The 21342-nt window shown below is 37.3% G+C and overlaps 1 protein-coding gene across 1 annotated transcript; it reads left to right on the forward strand.

The window, feature by feature from the left end:
* Positions 1 to 208: 208 nt before the first annotated feature.
* Positions 209 to 13386, forward strand: LOC104272195 (estrogen receptor; the record flags this gene model as incomplete). The annotated part of the gene is made up of 2 exons (XM_009867125.1): positions 209 to 325; positions 13051 to 13386. Coding segments are annotated over 2 exons (453 nt in total), but the record flags the coding sequence as incomplete, so codon positions are not given.
* Between the last annotated feature and the right edge of the window lie 7956 nt (positions 13387 to 21342).

Below are 21342 nucleotides of genomic sequence, written 5' to 3' on the forward strand. Positions count from 1 at the left end.
AAGTTGTAATTTGTGTTTTCAATGTAATGTGTATAGATGTTATTTTCACTATCTGTATTGATACTTTTATGATGGATTATGGTGGTAACCTTACCTTCTTTCTAAGATATAGATTCTGTATTAAATACTCAATGAAAAATTAGAGTATTATAGGCTTTTTTGTCACGTCTATGTGTAACTACATCCTTCCTTTCTCTCTGGTTTACAGGGCATAATGACTACATGTGTCCTGCTACTAATCAGTGCACCATCGACAAGAACAGAAGAAAGAGTTGCCAGGCTTGCCGACTAAGAAAATGCTACGAAGTGGGAATGATGAAAGGTGGTATGTACACAGCAATCAATAAATACTCAGCATTGGTGTCTGCCTTCCTGTCTTTTAGCTTCACTAGACAGCTGATACGGTTCCTAAAGGACAAATAACCTAATTTTATTGAGCTGAAGTGTATTAAGGCAAACAATGATTAAATAAAAAAAAATAAAATTCTAAAATACAATGTTATGCATCATGTCAGAGAAGAAGAATCAGATACCGAATGCTTAGGTTAAAATGGAATAGTGCTAAATTATTTCATTTATATACACAGTGTTTAACTTCTGGAGGCAAAAATTTGAAATATATGACAACACTGAAAAAATGCTACGATATGTTCTTAGATGGAAGTGTTCTTTTGTAACATAGTTCTGGATATATAAAATGTATATGCTTAGTATCACAGCTATGATCTGGAGAAGTTAAAGTTTCACATAAGGCAAACTAAGATCCAAAAATCCCATATATAAAGTTGCCATGCAGCTTTAACATCGACCCTTCTACACAGTTAAGATATATCACTATGTTTTATGTTGATGATATTGCATCTTGCATTTGGAACATTTCTATCCATTTATACTCATATGTATTTAATGATACACTGTATCAGTTTGATGTTTTTTATTTCTCTAACATATATGTGTTGTAATAGGTTTTTCACTGTTCCATACATAATTGTTGCCATCACATAAGAATTGCACGGATTCTCAACTAGCATTCCGTAGATGAAAGAAGAAGTCCAAAAAAGAGACCGCAATTTTGTTCTATTTTTTTTTTTACCTAATATAGTTGTTCTGGATTTTTTATTTCATACAGTGACTGCACCGAGTAAATACCTGTGGATTTCAGTCTTTCCTTATACAATGCTGTAAGATTTATGTAGTCACAACAGCAACTGACAGATGAAAAATAGACCATGCTGTGATTTTTTGCTTGTGGTTTTTTCTTTCTTTATTTTTTAGACTAAGCTCACAAATTACAAACAAGGAGATCAGGTTCATAAATACAGCCTGATCCTATAGGACCACTAATAACACACTGAAATCCATCACTGATTCATAGGCAAGAATCACAGAATGTCAGGAGTTGGAAGGGACCTCTAGAGATGTAGTCCAACGCCCATGTCAGAAAAACATCACCTGCAGTAGATCGCACAGGAACATGTCCAGGTGGATTTTGAATATATCCAGAGGAGACTCCACAACCTCCCTGGGCAGCCTGTGCCAGTGCTCTGTCACCGTAACAGTGAAAAAGTTTCTCCTCGTGTTGCACTGGAACTTCTGATGCTCTGCTTATACCCGTTATTCCTTGTCCTATTATTGGGCACCACTGAAAAGACACCAGCACCTTCCTCTTAAAGAGTTTAAGAATATTTAAGATATACAAGTACTTTTTTACTGTGAGGGTGGTGAGACACTGGAACAGGCTGCCCAGAGCAGCTGTGGATGTCCCCTCTCTGGGAGTGTCCAAGGCCAGGCTGGATGGGGCTTTGAGTCACCTGGCCTAGTGGGAGGTGTCTCTGCTTGTGGTAGGGTACTGGAACTAGATGATCTTTAAGGTCCCTTCCAACCCAAACCATTCTATGAGCCTATGATTTATTTTATTAAATCTGGGAAAATTTGTTGAGGTCCCTTGGTTGCAGGTTATAAATCTGGCATATCTGCAAATTAAGTATTCAAGAAATGTAAAGTTAATGCAGGATGAAGTAAAGCATTCAAAATTCTGCTGGAGTCATTGCTGAACCTGTGTTGTCCATGTAGCTGAGGGAGAAAGAAATAATTTTCTTTAGTTAGTACTTGATAATTATCACATTTCTCTTAGATATAGCTAAAAGTTAAGTGTATGTTCTTGGTATGCCATCTGGTTACTTGTAAATTGTTTACTTTTAAATATTTTTAGGATTCTGGTTAGGATTTTTGTTTCCTCTGATATCTCTTAAGTGTTTTTTTTTAATAGATCTTTTATAATAACACACTTCCTGTACTTGAATCACATAGCACTGTGGTTAGATCAAAGTCACTTTTTTCTCTAATCTTTCATAGTTCTCTTGATGGAATCCTTTAATTTTGATAGTCTCCTTATGTTTGTATTGAAGGATTTGCATGGTTTAAATGCATAAATTCTATCATACATTTGAAAAATATTCAGTTTTGCCATAACTCAATTCTATCTCCACAGTTTGCCTATGATATTATCTTTTACACACAGTAGAAAACAGTTGTAATATTTCTTTTCTTTAAATGTAATCTGAATTTTCCTTCTGCAGTGAATTAGCTGAGATTTCTTAATAAATTATCAAAGCTGATAATTTTTGATTTTATCAGTCGTTTAATTCTGAGCAATAGCTGATATAAATCATTGAGTTTTAGTAAGTATATGGGAAGCTAGATAAAATCCAGATTAAATGTCTGGTTAATTTTAAATACTGGTTATGAGATATAGCTGCTGATTTTTTCTCACAGAAGATCACGTAATGCAGCACTAAAATGTCCACATATATTAATTTTAATATATGAACACAACTGAAATGTTTCTGGGGCTTCATTCAGAAAAAGTGCAGGTTGAGCTATGTTGTAGGAACAGGTATTTATGATTTTCTGTGGATATTTTGCAATTTTTTTCATTTCACTGCTTTTTCATCTTTCAAAAACTTCTTTCGGTACTGCAGTGTTATTTTCTTTCTCTCCTCTTATTTTCTGTTTCCTCCTGCATCTGTTCCTGTGCTGCTTCAAGAGACAATTAGACTGCCAGAATCTCTGCTGATGTAGTCAGCAGCTGAGGCAGAATTTATAGCTGTTATATTTTGTCCAAATGCTTCAGTCTTTTTTTCTGCATAAGCCAAATCCACTTTAAAATTACGTGTTATTATTCGGCCTGGGCATCCTTGTTTTTAAGTGAGGATAAAGCGGTCACAGGGAATAAGCTCCTTGTCACGTCCCTCCTGTAGTTGTGGAGCAGGGAAAAGTAGCCTTGGTTTTGTTTATGTTCCACTGATGCTTGCCTGAAAATTATTTCTGTTCTGGTTTGGAGAAGTATATTCCAACTTACTGTTTCACATGATGAGGGATCACAGCTTCTAAATGGAGATTTTACAGCAGCTGCAATCCTGAAGCTCCCACCATGTGGGATCTCTGCTCCAGTATGGATCCAGTTTTCCATTTCTTCATTTTCTTTGATGGCTTTCTAATGATTTGGCTCTGAAGTGCCTCATTCTCTGAAATCAAAAGCACATTGTTTTTATCATTATTTATTAAGTAAGTATTTTTATAGTGTGGTAAGTGGATGGGGATTTCTAGTTTTTAACATGTTACATTCTTCCCTTTCTTTCATGTGTGTCAAGCATATTTAAGATCAATCTGAGCAACAGAGTGCTAGTGGAATCTGTGGCTACAGCAAAAATCTGCCATAACGTTAAATGCTAGATCCTTAATGAAAAATTGGTTATTTGCCTGGTAGTCCATTTCAGAGACCTTCATAATTCGGACACCTTCATAATTCTGTCAATTGTTCAATGTTGGTGGCTTCCCAAACTGAAGTATACAACGCTGCAATCAAGGACTTGAGCGCTAGTGTGCTAGATCCAGATAGTGACCATGCATACAACCAGGGGTATCTACTGTCTTTGAACAGCCTAAAATTTCATGCTGTAGAGAGAAGATTCTGAGCATTGATTCTTGTGGAAATGAATTCAGTCTGGTTCAGTGTGAAAATGTTGCTCAAGTTGAAGATAATTTTTCTTACAGGAAAAAGAAAAACATGTCTGGCATAGTTGCCGTCCTCTCTGAGAAGAACCTTGATGGGTTTTGTCTTTAAATTCTATTAAGAATGTAATTATATTCCTGACCTCTACTTATGTACTCTCAAAAGCAGAGGTAAATTGATGTCTGATGCAACCACTGGACGGGCTCCAGACTTTCTAGTTTTCCATGTAATTATCTTCTAATGAAATATTATATTAAAATATAAATTAGTGATGAAGGAAAATGGATTAAAAATACGGAACTATTTTGGTTCATCTGAGGAGAATCTTTATGGTATTTGTTAGACATACTGTTCTCTACTCAGCCAAATAACTGTGGGGCCTGATAAATGTATGAGGAAATGTACATTTTTAAGATGTAATTGATGGGCTGAAAGCATGTACTCAAGCAGCATTTGAAATAGTTTTGTGAGTTTAGAGAAGCCTCCTGGAAAAGAAGATGAAACTGAAACTAGAAATTTTAGTCGCATGGTGCTTTTCCCCCTTTGTACACATGCAAAGTAGATTGTTGTCATTGAATTGTTCCAAAATATGATTAATTTTAAATTCAGTCTTGGATTCTTGCTGTGTCTCCACCTCTGTCTGCCACTTATTCATACTACAGGTACCTCAGGGTGCCACTGTGCATTCGCTGGTTTTGAGAAAGCCTGTGCAGGTTAGAATTGCTTGTGTCTTCTTGCTGAGTTTGACAAATTCCTAGAGTATGAGAGCTTCTGGTTCTTCACTTGGTTAAGCATTTACAGTTTAATTCTAGCATTACCAGTCCTGGTATATCAGACCAAATAGCTTCAATACCCTAATTATTTTATCTAATTTCTAAAAAGTAGTCCTTACAATTTCTCACTGTCTTTGAGAATTATACTAATGGACTCATTCCTAAAACTACATGGCTTTTCCAAATCATGGTTGATATATGTTCCTGTGAATTCTTTATTGTGACCTGTGAAATGTCTATGACGTCATTGTAAATATTGCCTAGAAGTGGGATTGTTGCCACACTTACTGTAGCCAAAAAAATAGTCCGATTTGTGCAGGAGTGTCAGCACTGAAAAGGATTCAGCTGAATGATGGATTAATTGAACTTCTCTTGTTTCTCTTCTACGTGGCCTCTGATGCTCTTTAAAACGTGGTATGGATGCCAAAGATTGAATACAGTTTTGGATGAATCACTCCTTGTGGCTTCATCTGTAATTAGTAGATCATTGGTTCTCAAATTGTGAGTGATGAGTAGTCATTATAGACCCGAAACTATATTTGCCTGCTTGTTAACAGCATTATCTGGCAACAGGTCTTTAAAAACTTTGCATGGAAGACCAGTTCTATGATCTGCATTGGGGCACTGTCATATGTGATGTGACTGAGCAAAACGGTGTCAGAGCTGGGAGCTGAACCCGAGTATCTGAATGCAAGCCCTGGGCCCTGCATCCTCCCACTACAATTTCTCTCTCTCTCTCTCTCATAATAGAAGGTAGTCCTGATTATAGAGGAGAAAAAAGACCCCGTTTGAAAAAAACACCCACATGGACAGACATACAGCATTCATCAACTGCTCAGGAGTGGAAAAAATTGGAACATCCATGGCCACAGACCAAACTCAAATCTCTTGTTATTTATACTACTCAATGTCTAGACATCCTTGTCAGAAATCAGGCTATTAAGCACTGTCACTTGAGGCAAGCCTGTTCAAGATTAGCCATTAAATTGTGATTAATTTTTTAGAAGATTTCAGCCAATGTTTTTCATTTAAAGTAATTGTCAGCCCACCTGGGTTTTCGCACAATTTACATTTCTATCTGATTTTCTAGAAGAGATTTGATTTTCTAGAAGACAAATGGATAGCAAGTTAAGGATCTGGGTGTCTGAAACATATTCAAAAGAAGTAATTTATTAAGCCTATAAAATTTGAATTTAGAAAGTGATGTTACTTTCCTGTGGCCAAATAATATATTTATGTAGAGAGAAACATGCAGAAAAGCTCTCAAAATCACCTTGGAAGGACCATCATGCCAAGATACATTACAATAGTAGGACCTACCTTGCAGTCATAGCTTCAGCAATCTCAACCTGTTATAAATCTATTAAGAATGTAATTATATTCCTGACCTCTACTTATGTACAGCAACTACAGTGACCTTATGTATTAGAGGAAGCTGTAGGGTTTAATTTTATTTCCAATGAAACTTTTAAAAACTATTGAATTCAACAGAGATGTGCCTCAGGAGGTCTACCTGCAAAGCAAAATTACTGCAAAGCAAAATTACTATAAGAGGTCATTAGGAGTCAGCTACCTTGCTTGCGTCCACCTTTTAGACTCTGAAGCCAGTTGTGTTTAGATGATGCTCATTGTTGGCTTGTTCACAGTATTTTCCTTTTGTAATCACACTATTTTCCTTTTGCCGACTGTAGCAATGATTCTATAGCAAGTCTGGATTGAGTCTCAGAGCTCTTCTCCAGCAGTTTAGAAAACCCCTCCTGTATTTGGACATTTGAGAGAGGCTTTTGGATTTCCAGCCTCTTCAACTCTCACTTCAGTTCCAGAAGGGTTCTCCTACTCCCCATATAAAGACTTTCTAGCACAGAAAAATCTGGTTTCTTCCTTTGTGAACACCATTGTAAAGGTTTTGTATAGCTTCTCTGACGCAGCCTGTTCTTCTATGCATGCTCCTTTAATTCTCTGATCATCAACTGGACTACAGAAAATCTGGCTTTCCAAAGGATGCTTTCTTATTTATAATCTCTTTCACTTACCACATATGGTTAGTCTTTTATTCTCATGCAGAGTTTGTTTTACAAAACACCAGATATACCTTCTCTCTGGAAATTTTTGACGTAATTCAGTTGAAGTAGATCAGTCTTGAAGAGTGACAAAATCGTTCAGAAGAGGTGTCTCCAAGCATTTTTTAAACACTTCTTTGACAAAACTATAGGCTTTAATGTTTATAGGCTCTAATGTCTCTGCATGTCTGTGGAGTGTCAAATATCTCTTATCATAAGGGATCTGCTGGCAAGGAATAGAACTGTGGATAGAGCCTCAAGTTCAAAAGTTGTTCCAGGCTGGAAGGTTAGGTGGTAAACTATTTACTGATTACTGTTTCCAACACCAATCAGAGATCTATTTTTTGTTGTCCTCTTAGAAAAATAAGCAAAACTCATTCCTTTTCCTTTCTGCCATGATCTTTTTCCCCTCATAGTGTGACCACAAGCTCCTGATTGCTACAGGGGGTTTCAGCACAATTCCCATGCTATCCTCACACTCACTGTCCTCACTGACTTTCCTCCCCACTTTATTTATTAGCCAAATATCTTAATTTTGTGACCCTTTTTAACCTAGGTGTTGCAGTCTTTTCCTGTGCATAAGGCTCTCCTTTTCCATAATGTTTCCATCAGCCCTGTTCTGAACCTGTTTCTCCTAAGAGCTGCAGCAACTGTGTTGCTGAAATGGAAGGGAGGCAGTAAAAGAAGAAGTCTGCATCATCAGGAAGGCACAAATAGGGAAGAAAATACTGAAATCTAGAAGCTAATTTCTGAGCAAACTGTTTTTAATTAGGAGATTCTTCCTTGGTATAAAATAGTTCCAGTAAGTCATGAAACAATGCTGAAAGGAATGACAAGCTATTACTTCATAGAGTTGTAGAACAGTTTGGGTTTGAAGAGACCTTAAAGATCATCTAGCTCCAATCCCCCTGCCATGGGCGGGGACACCTTCCACTAGACCAGGGTGCTCAAAGTCCTGTCCAACCTGGCCTTGACACTTCCAGGAAGGGGACGTCCACAACTTCTCTGACCAACCTGTTCCAGTACCTCACCACCCTCACAGTAAAAAATTTCTTCCCAATACCTAATCTAATTCTATTCTTTTGCAGTTTAAAGCCATTGCCCCTTGTCCTATCACTACACTCCCTGATAAAAAGTCCCTCCCCTTCTTTCCTGCAGGCCCCCTTCAGGTACTGGAAGGCCACTGCAAGGCCTCCCCAGAGCATTCTCTTCTCCAAGCTGAACAACCCCAACTCTCTCAGCCTGTCTTCACAGGGCAGGTTCTCCAACCTCCTGATCACCTTCATGGGCCTCCTCTGGATGTGCTACAACAGATCCATGTCCTTTTTACGTTGGGTGTCCCAGAGCTGGATGCAGTACTGCAGGTGGGTCTCATGAGAGCAGAGTAGAACCACCTCTGGCCATACTTCTTTTGATTCAGCCCAGGATGTGGTTGGATACATCATCTCTGCAAGTTTATAAAAGATGAAAAATTATGCTGGCAGCAATTAGAATTACTTCCCAATCCAGTAGTTATATTCTGGTTATTAGATATATCCTAGAAGTGTAAAATAATCCCATTCCCCACACCAGTTCAACTGTCTACTGCCCTTCATATCTCCATCAATTGTCTTTATACCCCTTGCAATTTTCTTTCTATCTGTTCTGCTTTTCCTCTGAGTACTTAGGTGTTACAGCCCTATCTTCCAGAGCTAAATGGTGAAACAGCAGCAGAGCAGTTCATTGAACACTGAGTGAAAAAATAAGAAAGAGTCTCGAAGAAAAGTTTTACTTCTTCTCCCTCATTCTCCTGCAAATATCACTTCTTCACAGAATCACAGAATCATCCAGGCTGGAAAAGACCCTTGGGATCATCGAGTCCAACCATTAACCCTACTTGCAAGTTCACCCCTAGACCGTATCACCCAACACTACATCCAAGCGATGCTTAAACACATCCAGGGATGGCGACTCAACCACCTCCCTGGGCAGCCTGTTCCAATATCCCACAACTCTTTCTGTGAAGAACTTCTTCCTAGTGTCTAGTCTAAACCTACCTTGTTTAAGCTTGAAGCCATTCCCTCTAGTTCTGTGTCTAATTACCCGAGAAAAGAGACCAGCACCAACCTCTCCACAATGTCCTTTCAGGTAGCTGTAGAGAGTGATGAGGTCTCCCCTCAGCCTCCTCTTCCTCAAACTAAACAGACCTAACTCCTTCAAATGGTCCTCATATGATCTATTCTCCAGTCCCCTGACCAGCTTCGTTGCCCTCCTCTGCACCCGCTCCAGCACCTCGACATCTCTCTTGTACTGAGGTGCCCAGAACTGGACACAGTACTTGAGTTGAGGCCTCACCAATGCTGTGTACAGGGGGACAATAACCTCCCTACTCCTGCTGGTCACACTATTTTTAATACAGGCCAGGATGCTGTTGGCCTTTTTTGCCACCTGGGCACACTGCTGGCTCATATTCATTCGCTTGGCTATCAGAACCCTCAGATCCCTCTCCTCGAGACAGCTCTCCAACCACACGTCCCCAAGCCTGTAGCGCTGTTCTTGAGATGGAATGAGAGCTCTCATCAGTCATCTTTCTTTTCTCAAATATTCCCTCCAGTCAAAATAGAATCTTACTTAATTATATGCATGGAAAGCATATATAACAACAGGTGAAATTCTTCTTTTATAAAATATGAAATAAAACTTCCTAGTTCCAATAGGTGTTATGTAACAGCTTCTAGGATAAAATACTGTCTCACCCCACTGTATGGACCTGGAATTCTGAAGTCAATTGTTCTGCCAGCGAAACAGGGAACTACTGGAGAGAGTTCAGAGGAGGGTATTGAAGATGATTGGGTGACTGAAGCATCTCTCTTACAAGGAAAGGTTGAGAGAGCTGGCCCTATTTAGCCTGGAGAAGAGAAAGCTGAGAGGAGACCTTATAAATGTCTATAAATATCTAAAGGGTGAGTGCAGGGAGGATGGAGCTGGACTATTTTCAGTTGTGCCTAGTGACAGGAAAAGAGATAACGTCTGATTAAGATGAAAGAGATTTGGAAGCATTTGCATTTTTGAGAGAAATACTCACCCCGATTTGGTCCAAGAAAATTAATAATAAAATCATGATGTTGCTTGTCCATCTAGGGGTTAGGTGAAGAGTTAGTAGTAATTTCTATGAATCTCTGATGAATAGAATTCAAAGAACTTTTGGTCTGTGTTAATAAAAACTGCTGATACGAAGGAACGCATATTCTTACTGACTTGGCTTTTTTTTTTAAAAAAAAGATATAATCTCTACAAAATCCAGTGTATACTTACTTTGGTTGGTTGGTTGTTTTTTTAACATCCTGAAATAAAAGTGTAAAAAAGATTTGTGTGGGGCATTTCCTCCAAACTGCTTATGTTTAACTTTTTTCAATGCACCACCTTTTTGTCAAGGTGAAGAAAAACCAGGGGGAGATTGAAGATGTTAAAAATAAAACAGTTGTTCTTATTTAGAATCTAGATAATTCATAAATGTACTTACAGTTGCCACTTTCCCTCTGTTATGTCAAATTCTCATCACATCATTGTTTTACTTAACAAGGCAGGCCTGGAGTAAGTTAAAAGGAAAACCTAAAAAACTCTCTTTCATTTTCCAGTAATGTATGTTGTGGAAACTTAAACCAGAAATGCTCCATTTGTGTTTGTTAACTCTTAATTGATTCTTTTCTCCATCACATTTGGCCTAAAGCTCTCTGACATACTCCAGCTTCTAATATATTCACACTTTCAGCTTTTTTTTCTGCGTCTGTCCTGAACCTTACATGGGGTAGTTTCATTTGGTATCATCTAGCATTAGAGTAGAAGCGCCAGTGTTCATACCTTATTCATCTTCTTGCTACTCCTTATTGTGTATCTGGCTTGCAAACCAAACAGATGTAGTCAATTTATCTGTTTCTTGCACCAATTTTCTTTCACACTTTGGATCATTTTACCTGTCTTTCTCTTATCCTTTCTTAATTTCTTTTATATCTCTATTAAAAAATGGGAAGAACAGCAGACGGTGTTCACTGTAGTGTGTCTCATGAGTTAATAAAATCTGTGATTTATGAAGATGCTCTGTCCTCACTTCCTCTCCTAGTAATTTCTAGCCTTCTATTTACTTTCTAACTAAATTATCTGATGTTTTTATAGTATTATTCTAACCCCAAGTTCTTGTTCCTGAATTATGTCAGTTCTGAGTCCATCTCTTTATGAGTTTGTTGAACAGCACAGGCCCCAAGGATGCTTTTAACTCTTTAAAAGGAAATAGCTAGATGAGCAGCACGTATGTGAGCAGTGATATGTGAGAAAATTAACAAATGCTTTAGTGTGTATGAACCACGACGATTTTTTCACATGATTACACCTGCATGTTTCAGAGGATAATTTTAATTAAAAAATATAACACTAATATAAAAGCATACAAAAAATAAGTTACATATAGAGCGAGCATTCTATTGAACATTCCAGTGAAGTAAGCTACCAATGAGAATAACTCCAGGATGATTTTGCTAAAATAAGTCTTGCATTTTTTCTTAGTAGCAAGAATTTCCCCCTTATCTCCTTACCAGAAACAATTTAGCAGTAGGAAAATTTGATGTTGCTGAATGAGAACCGGGAGCAGAAATGCACTGGAGGCTTTTGCCTTACAACTAGTTTAACAAATGGGAAAATGTAGAGAGTTTAAGTAATAGGAGTGGTGAAAGATTTATTGAACTCACTTTAGCTGAAAAGATTAATAAAATAGAACCAGGAGGCCTACTAGGTTTTGAATTAATAAAACTTTAAAGTGCTTAATCTTCAAGTACTAATTTAGTGAAAATATCACATTATTCAATGAAAGAGGCAAACAGATCTAAAGATCCTCTCTGTTCCTTTGAGACTGGGAAAGGACACCTGCTGATATGATCCAACATTTATATGAAGGCGTGTTGGATATGAGATGAAGATGCTGTTAACAAAGACTGGGAATCTAAGTGTTTAAAATTTTGTGGTGTGAAAAAAGCTGTGTAAAGATTGTGTTTCCTACTCCCTCACCCATCAGAAAGACCTGTCTTGATTGCTTGCAGGTGCCAGCAGTTTTCAAAGCTGCTTTTTCTTGATGTTTGTTTGTCTTTTTAATTGTTCTCTCTGTTGTATCAATAGTTTGCTTCCTCTTTCTCTATAGATGCTTCTTCAGATTTTCAAACTGGGAGTAGTGCTGCTTTTCCATATTGCATAAGAACTTAAGAATAAGCCTCATCACAAGCTGTCCTCTCTCCATAGTTGAATTCCTTGTGTACTTTCCTTACTATTTGCTTGTCCCTCACCCCAATTAGATGACTGATTTAAGTTTTTAAGTTGGCCTCAAAATGCCTTTGCCTCCTCCACTTGGAGACAGATTTAATCTTCCCTTTATGGTTGGAGTCCACGTGGCCTTTATCACTGTATTTTTCTTGTAACCTTTCCACACAGGGAGATTTTGTTCCGTTGTAAGGTCTTATGTTGTTCTAATTTGTATGGCTGACTTGATAATATCCCAAGGTTCAGGGTCACACAGTGCAAAGCACATTGCAGAAATTGCAGTAATGACAAAGATGGATTCTGTAGCAGTTAATACAGCATTTTGACAGTAGGTCTCCTACATTAGATCCTGAGGTTGCAATTATCTTTCCTTTGCCTACTTCTGTTTAACTACTTATATGTCATTCTTTACTGCTTCATAAGCTCATCTTATATTAGATTTTTTTTCCATAGTTTTTATGTAATTGTGAAGATCACAGACTCAGTAACAGGATGATGTTGTGATCCATTTGGCCCACCTAGATCATTAATTTATTATTTGTCATTTATAGAGTATTTGTCTGCTAGAATTTGAGACATACATTGAAGTTTGTGCTGTAAAGAAATATTTATTTATTCCCAATTGCTGACTCCTTTTTATGGGGCTAAGGCAGCTATGTAGTGTCACTAATCTAGAGTCTGTGTAAACCCAACTGATTGAGTTTCAGGAAGGACTATTCCTAACACTGCACTTTTAAAAATAATTTTTCTCTTCAAGTACTGATGTGAGATTCCATACATAGGAAGAACTCTTCAGAAAATAAACCAAGAGTTAATGCTACCTGGATCTATTAAAAGTAGCTGTTGCTTGGCCGAAGCCTTGTGTATTTAATACATATGTTCAAGGAAAAGAGTTCATTGTGTTCTTTTGTGTCTCTAGGAATCCGGAAGGATCGCAGAGGTGGGCGAATGATGAAGCAAAAACGTCAAAGAGAGGAGCAGGATTCCAGGAACGGGGAGGCTTCTTCTACGGAGCTGCGAGCTCCCACCCTTTGGACAAGTCCACTGGTGGTTAAACATAACAAGAAGAACAGTCCAGCCCTGTCCTTGACAGCAGAACAGATGGTCAGTGCCTTGCTGGAAGCTGAGCCACCCATAGTTTATTCTGAATATGACCCAAACAGGCCATTCAACGAAGCCTCTATGATGACGCTGTTGACCAACCTTGCAGACAGAGAACTAGTGCACATGATCAACTGGGCAAAGAGAGTTCCAGGTAAGGCAAATAAGGCCCCAGTGGGCTATAAAAGCCTGTATGTAAGAAACCAGTAGAAAAAAAGACATACTGGTTTTCACACTGCATATTTTAGTTTCATGCAGATGGTTCACTCAACTATAAACACATAAAAATTCACAAATTCCGTGGTGTATTTGTTGATAAGAAACTATAGCGCAACGTAAATGACTTCTAAAGAAAAATTTCTTAAAAAAAAAAATTTGCCCACTCTATAGAATGTGGGACATTTTTTGATTGCAAATCATTATTTTTTTAAATAAAAGCTGGCAAAATAAAAGAAAAAAACTAAAAGCCAAATCTAATTGATCTGTTCTAATCGTATTCTATTAATTATTTAGATCCCTTCTGAAAAAAACAGTTACTTTCATATCTGTAATATAAGCTGTAAATTCAGCATCCCTACTGAGCCCTTAAGTATAAGGATTATCTATTTAATTGACAGTTTATCTTTTTGACCACAAGTTACAGATCTTCCATGACTTTTGGGTCTGAAAAAAGAGCTAAATAGCAATTTTTGTATGCCTTTTTTTTTTTACTACTGGAACTAAAAGTTTTTATTTTTTTATCATTTTGGTGCATCATGGTTGCTGAGCTATGACCCCATTTTTTCTGGAAGGAAATTACTAAACCATGAGAAGTATGTAACATTTTTGTTTGAACATATGTTATTCGTTGTTCATTCTAATTAATTTATATAAATGAAATGAGAGAGTAGTTTTGTAATTAAAGGTCATAATCTTTTAAAATTTCAGTGTAGAGGCTACTTTTCCTAAATTAATGTTTAAATATTTATTAGGAATTTATTGAACATGCTGTACTTTCAGCTTTGTAAAAATACTGGCATACACAGGATTCTGATCTCTTAATTTTTACTGTAGCCATTTATTTCACACAAATTATGTAGCTGCTTTACAAAGGGATGTTAGACTACATGACCACAGCTCTCACTCCACAGTATTACACCCAGATTATGCCATCTTTCTGTTTTCCTTCACTTAAACTTGGCAAGACTCTTCCTGGTAAATCAATAACCCATAAAATCTGAGTCTTTTCCAGTCCTCATGGGTTCACTTTTTACCAGTTTTCACATGTCACTTTGTGGGCTCCAGCTATGATCAATGAGAACCTCTGTGTGTTTCATTTCTCATGGTATCTTGTAAGAAATCACTTGAGAATTTTATTCTTGACAGTCACTGTGGTTAAGGCCTGATCCACAGAATGTTCAAGTCAAGGGCAGGTTCTCCTGTTCATGTAGATATGCTTTCGATCAAGTGTTTACAAAATACTTTTGAAAAATTACGTCCATAATGTTAAAACTGTTCACTATCAGAATAGCTAAACTCAAATGACTTTTCTATTGATTTAAGAGATATAATTAATTTACATTCAACATGAATATACCACATTCTGAATATATTGTGATGTGCAACTGGAAACATCTGTCTTCTGTGACATCTGATAATGTAATTAATGAAAATGTATGTGTTTAGATACAAAGCAACACTGTTAGGAAACTCAGATCTGTTTTTTGTTCATAAATCTCTCTAAAGCTGTGTCACAAGCTTGTTACATCTAGTGAAGATTTAAAAACTGCCTAGTTTATCAAATATTTCCTTTATTTCCAAGGTAAGCTTAGGAAATCAGAAAATCATATGTATAAGGTTATCAACTATTGGAGTATATCCAATGTGTTTTGCATTTAAACAAATATGCTTGTTAATTGTCAAAATAGCTCCTAAGGAGAAACTAAGCCAAATGACTTTATGTGTATGCATTAATACATACTCTAACACCCGAAATCTGATATAAAACTGGTGAAATCTGGTTAAGAAAATTTTTAAAAATCCCTTCCCAGTCATAATTTGTTCCATTAGGCACTGTACAAACAATCATACCAAAGGACAGTCCTAAAGAAGGAGAGAGGGAATATGAATAATTCGGGGCTTCTGAAAGTGCTGGATGACTAGCTGATTCTTGGTGTTGTGGCCTGGAGGATGGTATGTATAACCAAAGGCAGAAATAAAAGTATTTCAGAAAGTTGATTTGAAAGGATTCAGGCTCTATTCTTTACCTGCCTCTAAAACTGGATCCTCTGAGAGCAGGAATTTCATAGCTATGTGCTTAAATGTATTTTTTTTTAACTCTTATTTTGTCCCTAGAATGAGTTCTTAGTTGCTGATATCAAATCTTATTAGTACTGATCACCTTTCAAAAGTAGGGACTTTGTTTGGACCGTTTGCTTAATTTTCCTTCTGCTGGAATGCACATTAAGATAAATGTGTCTGGCAATATAAGTTCTATTTTCACCTCCACAATTTGTTGCTTTTGAATATTCCATTATTACTAAAAATCATGCAATACTGCTTAATTAGAGAGGATTTTCATGTACTTCATGGATACAGGGAGAAACTAAATAACTTTCTGTTAGGTGAAGTATTTTGTGCGATTCCACTCAGTTATTTTCTCATCTAATTTATTAAGTTTTCAAGCTTCAGAATCAAGGGTGAAAACATTTTTTTTTCCAAAAAGTGAATGTGCTTTTTAGCAGTAGAAAAAAAAATAGTTGAGGGAAACAGTCTCTCCTGTGCACACCTCTCAAGCCTTGGAAGCATTGCACAAGTTCATTTAGCTAAAAGCAGGCACTTAGCTGGCAGAAGGCAAGGAGCAAAGTCGGTACAAGTGGCTCAGTTGGAAGCATATTTGTTGAGAAGGAAGGAACTGATATTAATAGAGCACCAATGCAATAAAGATGCAGCTTACAGATAAATATAAGGGACTTTGAGGGATAGGTTTGAAGTTTATTTTGCTATGCAGGCTTTAAAGAACAGGGAGTGAATAAAAGCAATGAAGAAAGATGTTGTTTATGCCAGCCAGTCTTTCTGATGATGTAGATAAATGGGCATGGAAGAAACAGCTACTTGTGGCAGCTTCTTGTGAAAAACCTTAAAAATGATCGTCAAATATAACATGATTGTTAACCGAGTTCATAACAAATTTCTCCCATGCCAATGCATTTCATAATATGTCAAGTACATAAAACCTTGTTTGAGTTTTCCTTTGGAAGTTTGGGTACTGATACAAGTGGGTCTGCCAAATTACATGAAGAAAAATCTCGTGCGGTGTCCTGTGACACATATGAAAAATTCAAGGTGCCCCACAGGATTTGGTCTTCATGTGGCCTAAGGGGCGGGTTTAGCTTAAGTCTTCCCAGATGGTCTCTGTAAAACACATTGTGATGGGCTAGACTTTACATACATGTGTAAATTGAGCCTTTCACCATTTAATTGGGGCAAATTGTTAAAAATCACATGTGTGCAAGGTATCAGCTTAGACAAATAAAAGTTCAGCTCATTTCTGAATCACATATGCCTGAAAGATATGACTTTCTATTTTATTCTTGGCTTATGTAATGTCTTGGGGATATATTACTACCTTCAGTCTCATAGAATGCGCTTTTATAGTTTAGTGAATTTTCATCATGGTTTTTGATGCAAGGAGCAAAACTACCACTTTGCTTTTCTACAGAAATTTTGACATGCCAAAGGTATTAACTTATTGTATTTCATTATGCACTTACTGTGTATATCCTATATTTAGAGGACTGTATTCTCTAAAGGAAGCTCTTATTTTCAATGTAATCATCAATAATTTTCTTTTCCCAGAAGCTCTTGAGATGTTGAGAGACATTACAAGCTTATATGGTGAGCTCATGATAAAGAGTGTAGCTTTAAGGAAATTTTCTTGCAAGAGTGAAATCCTTGGCACTGCTGCTGCAATCTTGTGTAACTATTTACTACAAGTACAGTAGCTGTACAACTTAATAGCCCTAAAATGGTACGCTGGGCATACAAGCTTTGAAGTTTTGAGATGATTCACGGTGCTGTACTTATTTTATGGCTTCATGAACCGAGGAGATAAACATTTTGGCACTGATTTTTTTTTATTTCAAAGCCACAGAAGTTGCTATTTTCTTAAGATATTGTTTTCCTATTTGACCTTCTAAACTGCTCTGTTTGTTAAATTAGGAACAGTGTGTAAAAAAGCCAACAATAGCCATGATATTGCACTGTGCTTCAGTGACACCAAACCCTGGAAAAAAATGGTCAGCTTGCAGGGGAAGAAAAGAGTGGTATGTGTTAATAGTAAGTAATAATCCTTCAGGTGCAGGATAGTTTACAGAGCTTCTAAGTGTAGTGATCATCCTGGCAATATTTTAAACTTAGCTTAAAAAAAAAGGTATGACTTGCAATTCTTGTAATAATTTTTAATAAATCTTCCAAGATACCTGATTTATAATATCTTTTCCTTTGAATAATGGGCTTACCATGGAGATTTGTAAAATGCTATTTAAAAAATAACTTCTCAGTTTAATCTATTGAAGGGAAACTCTTAACTGCTCCCCTGACTTCAAAGGGAAAAAACAGAGGAAGCAAATAGGTCTGTAAGGAAAAGAGAAATGATAACAAGCATCTGGATCTTACTGTATGGCTGCTTTTTGCTAATTGAATTGCTGCAAAGTTTCAATTCATTGCCATGAATGTAGCTAAGGCCTCCTTGGATTTAAACTTTGCAAGGGAGTTTAAGGACAACAGAAAGGGCTTCTTCAAATATATTGCTGACAAAACTAACACTAGAGGCAATGTAGGCCCTCTGGTGAATGAGGTGGGTGCCCTGGAGACAGAGGACAGAAAGAAGGCAGAGTTACTGAATGCCTTCTTTGCCTCTGTCTACATTGTTGAAGACTGTCCTCAGGTGCCTCAGTCCCCTGAGGCCCTGGAAGAAGTCAGGACAAAGGAGGAGTTTGCCTTGGTTGATGAGGATGGGGTTAGGGATCAGTTAGGCAATCTGAACATCCATAAATCAGCGGGTGCTGAGGCAGCTGGCCCAAGTCATTGCCAGGTCACTCTCCATCTTTGGTAAGTCTTCAAAAAGGGCAAGGAGGACCTGGATAGCTACAGACTGGTCAGCCTCACCTCCATTCCTGGAAAGGTGATGGAACAAATTATCCTTGGCATATCAAGGATAAGAGGATCATTAGGAGCTTTCAACATGTTTTTTTCCAGGGGGAAGTCATATTTGACCAACCTGATAGCCTTTTATGAGGTTGTAACCAGGTGGCTAAATGATAGTAGTGCAGTGAATGTGGTTTATCTACATTTCAGTAAAGCATTTGACACCATCTCAAATCTACTCTTGCAAGAAGCTTTTATTTTTGTTATCTTGTGCTCTTGAAACACAATGATATATATTTCCTCCTGTAGAGAAATTTAAATGAGAGAAAAGGAAGAGACCATGTGACACAGTGATGTGCTGGTGAGAGACCAAAGGGGAGATGCTGTTTCTAAAGGACAGTAAGATGTCAGACAGAGTTAGGTACACTGGGAGATTGTGTTGGACAGGGAAAAGCCAAAGCCAAGAAGGAACAGTTCAGCTGGTGCTTGGAAAGGTACATAAATTTTGGCTGCAGACATCTATGGGAACAAAAACACAGGCAATGGTTTCACTGGTTGAAGACTGAAAGAAAATGATACCAGGAGAAAAAAGAATCAGAATAACAACTGTGATAGTGGAATTTTAGGAGGTATCCTAAATGCAACGGTTTTTAAAGTTTAGGGAGTCCCTAGAGCTAGAGAAATAGAAGGGGAGACAAATGCATCAGGATTAGGGCTAGCAAGCTGACCAGCACCAAGGAGACTCCAGCTGGGAGAAGAAGAGACAGAGGACATGTGAGAGAACCACAGGAGGAAGATAGTGAGCATCAGTCAGTCAGATCAGTCCTGGGCCTCTCTCTCACTCCTAGGGCTCCTGCTGGAGGACAGTAATTTGTTCAGGGGCTCTTTGAAGGGAAAGGATCTGGTTGTTGCCCATTCTCCTGCCGCAAGAAGCACCTTGGGATATTTTCTACTCAATATCCCTGTCTCATTTCCTCCACACTTCCCCCAGGAGCTTCCTGGTAGTGGGGATCACAAGAATATATTCAAACTGTGTCACTTCTGTTGCATAAATTTTCAACCAAGGGAAAAAGAGGTAGGAAAGGAAAAGCAGGTGGAGAACCAGTTTGAATCTTTCTTTAGAAAACATTTGATGAGCTTGGAAGTCTATACTTGAGGGTTTTCTAATACATATCCTGCATCATTTTGGGGTTTTTTTTGTTTAATTTTACTAGATATTTTACAAAATCCTAAAGCTAATTCTGTAACTTTCCAGATTTTATTTCTTTGTCCAGAAGAAGAGAGAGATTCTGAAGAATAAGTCAGTTGTTGATATCATTATGTGAGTGCATCTGCTTGTATCCCATTCAGCAACACTCTGGCCATGATTAAAATCTCTACTTTGTATGTGAGGTGATGTTTCTTTCAAAAGCATGATAAATGTCAGTAATTCTTTCTAATACTGCAAAAATCCAATGCTAGAGTAATTCAGAGTGCTCATTTACCAAGGCAGTTACTTTGCCTAGACAGGTGACCACCAAAAGCTGTTGAAGCAAGTATGTTATCTAGACTTCTAGCCTCCTTGAATTTAGGAAAGCTGTAATAAGATACAATTTGATAAACAACTATGGAGTGAACATGACTTTTACTTATGTTACATAACTGTAGTTGTTCTCTGGTTACAGGACCAAAAATTCATAGAATGGTAGAAATGTAGAATGGTTTGGAATGGAAAGAACCTTAAAGATCACCTACTTCCAATCCCCTGCCATAGGTAGGGACACCTCCCACTAGACTCGATTGCTCAAAGCCCCATCCAGCCTGGTCTTGAACACTTCCAGGGAGGGGCCATTCACAGCTTCTCTGGGCAACCTGTTCCAGTGTCTCACCATCCTCATAGTGAAGAAAAGATGTCTGTGGCCTTTTTTTAAAGTAAATTATTTTCTGTTAAGATGGAGGTGTATGTGCGCAACATGCTGTGAAAATCCAATTATTTTTTTTATAAATCAGGAGAGCATACTTCCTATATCTAGAAGAAAGGAAATATAGCTAAGAACAATTTTTGTGATGTTTGTCCAATAGATCAGTAACAATTTGAATCCCAGTATTACTTTTTAAATATTATAACTATTTTTTCCCCCAGAGATGACTTAGTTCTTTTTTTGTGTGGCAGTGAATACTTTGAAAAACAGCAACACAGGCATCCAAAGCCATTCATTTATTAGCTCAGTGCAATAGTTATATTCTATTCTAGGTGATTTTTTAAAAAACAGCCGTCTTTAGATCATCAAGTCCAGCCTGTCATAGGCTGGACTTGAAGATCTCAGAGGTCTTTTCCAGCCTCAGCAATTCCGTGATTCTGTGATTTAGAGTGATGAACCTCAAATATATCCCTCCATCTAAATATCCCTGAATAGAGTATATGCTGAAATTTTAATTTAAATCTGAAGACAAACTTAGCTGTATATCTCTGTTTCTACAAGTATGCACCTATCCAAATACTTATGGAATTACTCCATATATGTGAAGTTCCTTATGTGCACAATGGTTTTAAAATCAAGACCCAGAGTGCTATTTACTATGAGGCCGACTCTGTTCCAAACTTTTCAGAGTAAGAAATATTTGAAAGCCAAAGTTTTGAATTCTGGGGCTTCCCAACTAGGTGTCCCAGAGAACAAATATCTTCAGTAACCAAAATTACTGTAACTAAACTTGTTTACCTGTTTGTCATATAATGGCAGATGAGAAATAGCACCGAACTGGTAAGAAGGAGCTAACATTCTTTTAACAATAAGTACTTACGTATTGGAGTTCACTGAACATTCAGTAACATACTAGTTTGTTTGATAATATATGTTTGAAGATGAAATTCTGTTGGTCTTGGCAAATAGACGCAAAAATGAGCATCAACAGTAATAATATTATTTTTTTAGCCAAAACTTAAGGAAATTAAATATTTAAACTGTAATATTTTATTTCAGAAAGAAATGATTCTTTTATCAAA

The sequence above is a fragment of the Apaloderma vittatum genome, unplaced genomic scaffold, assembly GCF_000703405.1.
Source record: "Apaloderma vittatum isolate BGI_N311 unplaced genomic scaffold, ASM70340v1 scaffold16393, whole genome shotgun sequence".
NCBI lineage: Eukaryota > Metazoa > Chordata > Aves > Trogoniformes > Trogonidae > Apaloderma > Apaloderma vittatum.